The 7335-nt window shown below is 45.1% G+C and overlaps 1 protein-coding gene across 1 annotated transcript; it reads right to left on the bottom strand.

Moving 5' to 3' along the window:
* Window positions 1–1154: 1154 nt before the first annotated feature.
* On the bottom strand, window positions 1155–5931 carry LOC147211633 (protein naked cuticle homolog 1-like; the record flags this gene model as incomplete). The annotated part of the gene is made up of 4 exons (XM_086143607.1): window positions 1155–2832; window positions 4607–4734; window positions 4878–4959; window positions 5784–5931. Coding segments are annotated over 4 exons (891 nt in total), but the record flags the coding sequence as incomplete, so codon positions are not given.
* Between the last annotated feature and the right edge of the window lie 1404 nt (window positions 5932–7335).

Genomic DNA, 7335 nt, shown 5'->3' with positions numbered 1-7335 from the left:
ATCTTTTTTTTTTAAGGATTATTTGCTCACGTTACCCTCTTGTCGTCGTGCGTTTTCACAGAAAACGAGTCGGCCGCATCTCGCGGAGCATCTCCTGGCCGACAGGAATGGCGTTGAGTTATGGGCACGCCGTGGAGACGGCCGGGGCCCGGCCTTATCCGGCACCGGAGGAATGGGACAGCTGAAAGGGCCACAAACAAACCCTTGTTGGCTGAGCACCGAGGCCACATGGCGGGACGGTGAAAGACCTGCCGACAGCTGGGGGTAGAGCGGGGGGGCGGGGCGCCATGGCAACAGAGGGAGCGGCCTCGTGACCTCGTTCAGGACGAGACCCGGGGGGGGGGGGGGGAGGTTGGTTGCCGTGGAGCCGGCAGCGGTTTCAGGACCGCAATCTGGAGACCCTCCTTTTACAAACGCACTGGAAGCCGAATGCACGTTACAGCTTTTCTTTAGGCCTTATGAGAATGGAAATAAACACACACACACACACACACACCGATAACATCTCAATGGGTAAACGGCAAGATCCCAAGCACGCCGTCTCTGGTAGGATAAGCCAGTACAGGACCGTTGTCGTAGGACAAAGGGGTCAAACTCTAATTATATTTGGCCCGCGAAGCCACACCAAATTTATCGCTAATACTACAAATCCCAGAATGCTCTGCTGGTGTTTTGGTGCAAAAATCACAACAGGACCCCTAAACGCCCTCTCTGTAGTCATAGCGCCCTATGCTAGTACTAGCATCGTGCTAACCCTCTGAAAAACAGCGAAAGAAAGGCAGTAGATCAGAGTAGATAATGTTTTCTTTATGCACTTCAAGGCAGGGGCTTGAAAGGCTATTATTATTATTAATAGCGAATAATTATTATTATTATTTTTTTTTATTAATTATAATTATTTTATTTTTACATTTATTATTAGCCTGTAAAAAAAAGGTTATTGTTGAATTTGAGGGCTGCAAATAAAAAGAGGCATACGATTTTTTTTTATTTTTTATTTCAGTTAAAGTGTGATTGAGGTGTTTTTTTTAATTTGAATTTCAATTTTGCATGTGTCCAATATTAACTTATATATTGCATAGTATTACATTTCGCTTCCATATTCAGTTTTTAAGCAAAACTTGTTTGGGTTCATCGTTAGAACTGGAGGAAGATTTTTCTTTTTTTTTTATTAATACATATAAATATTGTCCTGCGGTTTTGAATTTTGGCCCACGGTATATTTGAGTTTGACACCCCTGTCTTAGGAGAAACGCCACGACATAAAGAGCTTCACGCGTTGTGGAAACATAGAAGAGGAAGGGAAGAAGAGCTGACCAGCGGTTTCTTTTTGAGAGTTGGGATTCTACTCGGGCGCGTGATCACAATCTTCCACGCCGCGTCACGTGATTCAGGAAGTGAGAGCGCCAACGGAGGCTCGGGGGGGGGGGGGGGGTGAACGCCATGCTAATAAAAGTCGTACATAATATTCGGGAGTCAAAATGGGTCGTATAAAATGCAGTTGTGAAGGAAAAAAAAAAAAACAACAAAAAAAAAAACAACAAAAAAAAACCAAGAAAAAGCTTCAGACTGTGAATACAAAGATATCACGTTATCAATAAAGCTTATAAAATTGATAACAATATATACCGTATTTACAGTAAAATGTAGGAAAAGGAGTTTCTTGACGTTTCCTTTCCAAAGGATTCTGAAAATATCATCCAAACGCTCGTCCAAAGTCACCGTTACAACATTTAGGATAAAATCAGAGGTAGCAGCGGATTCGGGATCTCTTCTTTTTCCGTCCATCCCACTGGAGGGGGAGTGGAGTGGAGTGGAGTGGAGTGGAGTGGAGTGGAGTGGAGTGGGTGAGCGTGGGTTGGGAGAAACTGCGCGCTAAAAAACCGGGAGTCTTCATTTTCAAACACCCGCCTGACGGCCGTCTTTCCGCCCCCCCCCCCGCCTCCCCGCGAGCGCGCGCACCTTTGAGTGGTTTTCAATAGACCCCAGTGTCGAGACACTCACACACACACATGCGCACAAAAAAAAAAACCAAAAAAAAAAAAAACACAACACACGCTCAACTCAACGCGCAACGCTCTCCCCGGTCGCCGGCGTTTTTTTCCTTCATGATTCCCGTCCTTTACGCCACAATCCTGGCTTGGTGGTGCGGAAAAGCTCCTCGCCGCGGAGCCCGTCAGGCGGTGGTGAAGGGGGGGGGGGGGGGGGCCCTCCCGGATCGCGGCGGTCCGACCTCTTTTCTAACACTGATTAATAACGATGGCGTCTCCTCGCAGTCCGTGTCTGCGCGGCCGGAGCTTCAGGACTGGTAGAAGTGGTGGTAGTGGTGGTGATGTTCGTGGTGATGGTGGTGCTCGTGCCGCTGCACCACCTGGGCCAGACCGCCCTCGTAGAGCAGCACGCCGGGCAGGTCCCGCACCTGCTCCTTCTCCACCACCGGCCCCGGGGCGGCCAGGGAGCTCAGGGCCCGGTAGCCCTGGCTCTCCTTGGAGCGCTGCTTGTGCTTGCGGTACGGCGCCGCCGATTGGTGAGGCGGCGTCTGGCTGGGGAGCGCCGGCGGCGGCGGGACGCCCCGGCTCCTCATCACTCGGCCGTTGATCTGCGCGGGAGGGGTGCGGCTGTGGGTCTTGGGGGAGCGGAGGGCGTGTTTCCCTGAGTCCTGGCCCCGGGGTCGGGCCGGGTGGAGGCCGTCCGGCGTGACCGGGTCGGTAACAGTCTGCGGGCGGCGGTGGTGGGAATGGGAGTGGCCGTTTTCCGGTTCGTGGGAGCGGGAGCGGGTCTGGTTGGACGGCCGGGTCTGGGGTTCCCCCTTGGCGGGCTCGGCGCCCGGAGCTGCGACACACAACGACAGAGGGGTTCATCTCGGACGGCGTCCTGAGAAACACGTCGACGACGCCGCGGCGTTCCGTTGCAGAACGCGATTCGGCATCGTTTTGAAACGAGATTGCACCGAAAAGCAGCGGAAGTAAAATAAGTTATTTTCTCAAGGGAGTCTGGTTGGACCCCGAGAGCTGACAGGCTTAAATTTAATAATAATTAATAATAATAATAATAATTTATCCTTTATTAATACGTCTGGTCGGACACCGAGGGCCGACAGGCTTAAATTTGATAATAATTAATAATAATAATAATAATTTATCCTTTATTAATACGTCTGGTTGGACACCGAGGGTCGACAGGCTTAAATTTAATAATAATTAATAATAATAATAATAATTTATCCTTTATTAATACGTCTGGTTGGACCCGAGGGTCGACAGGCTTAAATTTAATAATAATTAATAATAATAATAATAATTTATCCTTTATTAATACGTCTGGTATGACCCCGAGGGTCGACAGGCTTAAATTTAATAATAATTAATAATAATAATTTATTCTTCATTAATACGTCTGGTTGGACACAGAGGGCCGACAGGCTTAAATTTGATAATAATTAAAAATAATAATAATAATTTATCCTTTATTAAATCCCTCGTGTGGAAATTCTTTGCAATCATGGATGAACCATGAGCCGGAAAAAGACCTGGGCATTTTACAGCCTTCCTAACTCTTTTCTTTTTATCAATATTGAATTCAAAAACTCCTTATTTTTTCCTTTTGTTTAACTTTGTACGGACGATTACATACAAAATAACGTTGTTACATTTTTATACGACCATGAATGATTTTAAAAGAAATGCCCCAAATTTTTTTTTTTTATTCCTCTTCCCTCAGCCGCAGGGAATCTTCAAATCTTTGTAGTTAAGACCTTAAAACAGTTAAGACAATTCATATTTCATTGTATTTCTTAAGATAAGATAAGATCAGATAAGATAAGAACAACTTTATTAATCCCGAAGGAAATTGTTGTGCCAGAGTAACAGAAAATGTAACAGTAATAAATAATAAAAAGAAAAAAGAAAATGGCAGAATTAGAAATAAAAGTAAACTATAAAGTGTCTCAGTGAAACTATAAAGTGTCTTAGTAAACAAGTGATAAAACTATAAGTGTCTTAATAAAAAGTGAGGTAAGGAGTGCACAATAGTATGATAAAAGGAAAAATTGAAATGAAATATGAAATGAAATATTGCACAGAAATTCTTCCGCCTTCCTACTATTATCTATTACTGTTATGTTTTTGCTTGAAACTCTGACACAACAATTTCCTTCGGGATAAATAAAGCTGTTCTCATTCTCATTCTCAAAAACTGAATATTTAAATTGCAATTTTGATTTTGTTGAATTCTAATTCAAAAACTCCTACTAAAATGTGGCGCCCCTGCACCCGGAGGAGCCGGGAATCGCGCGGCGGCGCCCCAAACCTTCACGTGGGATGAGGATTCGCCCGGAGGAACGACCGCCGCGTATCCCGGCGCTATCAAAACGACCGCTACGGGTCACGTCAAGGCCGTCGCTTATTAAACCCAAACATTTCACCTCCAAAGCCTTGGAACACTCGCTGCATTGTGTCTGCCCCGCGCCCAGATGTTTGTCCTGGCGAGCGAAGCCGGCGGTTCCACCTAACGGCTCCAAGCAGGTGCCACGCTAATGAAGGCCCCTGGACGGAGCTTCAAAGAAGCGTGTGTTTCGGTGTGTGTGTGTGTGTGTGTGTCCACTCACCGGCTCCGAAGCGGGATGTGTAGTTTTCGATGCCTGCCAGGTCCAAGTAGTGGTTCCTGCGTTCCAGGTTCTCATCCACACAGTGGCGCTGGCAGCCCGGCTGGGTGTGGTGGTCGCTGTGGTGGCGCCTGCGGACGCAAACGGCACCTCTCATTAGCGGGCGGCTCGGCTCAAGTATGGCGGCGGTGTTTACGACGGCGCAGGAAGTGAGTCTTGACTGAAAAAAAAAAAAAAAAAAAAAAAAAAACGGCGGCGGCGGCGGCGACCTCACCTTATGAGAGCGCGAGTCTTCTTGTCCGAAGCTTTCGGGTCCTCGGCGCATTTGTCGTTCTTCTCCCGCGGGTGGGAAACGTCTGCGTATGTGTGAAAGACAGGAGGCTATTGTCAAAAAGAGTCTCACACACACACACACACACACATTTGCACACACAGAGGAGCACGACGAACAGTCGCACAAGCCTCGGGAAGAAAGAAACCTTTGTTTTGGGGTTTTACTTTGAAGATCTATAGAAAAAGAAAAACAACAATGCTTCATTTATTCTATTTTCAACTCGCAGGCTCTTTATAAGGCACGGGAAGAAGTAAAAAAAAATAATAAAAAATAAATATAAAAAAAAAAAAAAAAAAAATGCAGACTTCAGAAATAGTTTAATAGGGACGTGAGATCTGATGCAGTCTGAAATTAGCATGAAGGCAACCAGCAATATTTTCAAAGCGTCGAGTCTCTTGACGGATATTTATAGCTACAACAACAGGACGCAAACATGCAGGAATATATATATATTTATAAATATATATGTTTTTTTTTTTTTTTTTTAGGGGGAGATTCTTTTCCCTGACTACTTGTTTATCAAGTTGTCAGCGCGGGGGGAAAAAAGTTAAGTTATAATTCCCCGGCAGCGCCGAGAAGGGGAGGAAAAGATAAGGGAAAAGAGAGAGAGAAGGGGGAAAAAAAAATATAAAAAAGGGAACTTTGGAGAAAAGAGAAACGGGCTGCGGTTTATCAAAAGGACTCGGCGCATCTCTTAAGGTTTCTTTCAGAGTATTTGAAGGCGCTCGGGTTTGGCGGGGGAGCAACGATCATTAAAAATGAACCCCCGTTCAGGAAGGAGGCGACGGAGACGGAGCCGACGCTGCGACGGCGGACATTTGGGGGTTCGTGGGCGGCGAGCTTTACCTGCGCCCCCCTGCGCGCAACTCCTCCATCGCTGGCTGGAGTCGGGCGCCACCGACAGCTTGACCCGCAGCGTCTTGCTGCTGCCGGGGGAGTGGTTGACCGAGGCGTCCACCACCTCGTAGATGGTGTGGAGGAGGCTGGTGATGTCCTGCAGGAGGGGACAGGAGACGCACACTTTCAGTCTTTATGTGCCGGAGAAGATCCAGGACACGTTCGTTCGTTGGTCGGGGTTGAGGAGGAGCCGCGAGCAGGAGTTATAGAGTCGTGCAAACCCTCTCATTCACGCCTCATCTGGACGTTCAACCGTTCACTCGTTCATTAAGAAACACAACCGTTCACCCTCTCGTTCCTACCACATCTAGACGTTCAACCTCATTTGTAGAAACACAACCGTTCACCCTTTCATTCTAACGCCATAAAAATATTCAACCATTCACTCCTTCATTTACACACAACAGTTCACCCTCTCATTCATGTGTCACATTGACATTAATTTGTTCATTCATTCATGGAAAACGGTTCACCCTTTCATTCAAACACCATATAAACATTCACTCTCATTCATTCGTTCATTAACACAACCGTTCACCCTCTCATTCATGTGTCACATTGACATTAATTTGTTCATTCATTCACAGAAAACTGTTCACCCTTTCATTCAAACACCATATAAACATTCACTCTCATTCATTCGTTCATTAAGAAACACAACCGTTCACCCTCTCGTTCCTACCACATCTAGACGTTCAACCTCATTTGTAGAAACACAACCGTTCACCCTTTCATTCTAACGCCATAAAAATATTCAACCATTCACTCCTTCATTTACACACAACCGTTCACCCTCTCATTCATGTGTCACATTGACATTAATTTGTTCATTCATTCATGGAAAACGGTTCACCCTTTCATTCAAACACCATATAAACATTCACTCTCATTCATTCGTTCATTAAGAAACACAACCGTTCACCCTCTCATTCATGTGTCACATTGACATTAATTCGTTCATTCATTCATGGAAAACTGTTCACCCTTTCATTCAAACACCATATAAACATTCAATCTCATTCATTCGTTCATAGATAACCTTTCATCCTCTCATTCATACGTCATTTAGACATTAAACCATTCACTCGTTCATTGATAGACACAACAATTCACCCACTCATTCGTACATCATATAAACATTCACCCTCATTCATTCATTCATAGAAACACAACCATTCACCTTTTCATTCTAACCCTATGAAACATTCAACCATTCACTCGTTCATTAAGACACAACCCTCTCATTCGTATGTCATATTGACATTCATTCGTTCATTCATTCATAGAAAACTGTTTACCCTCTCAGTCTAACACCATATAAACATTCACCCACATTCATTCGTTCATAGATAACCTTTCATCCTCTCATTCATACATCATTTAGACATCAAACCATTCACTCGTTCATTAAGAAACACAACTATTCACACTCTCATTCATACGTCATTTAGACATTCACCCTCATTCATTCATTCATAGAAACACAACATTCATCCTTTCA

This window comes from Fistularia commersonii, unplaced genomic scaffold (genome assembly GCF_037954325.1).
Source record: "Fistularia commersonii isolate RoL2024-O1a breed Wild unplaced genomic scaffold, RoL_Fcom_v1.0 HiC_scaffold_152, whole genome shotgun sequence".
Lineage (NCBI taxonomy): Eukaryota > Metazoa > Chordata > Actinopteri > Syngnathiformes > Fistulariidae > Fistularia > Fistularia commersonii.
The sequence above is the reverse complement of the archived record's forward strand: the minus strand, read 5'-3'. Positions and strand labels throughout refer to the sequence as shown.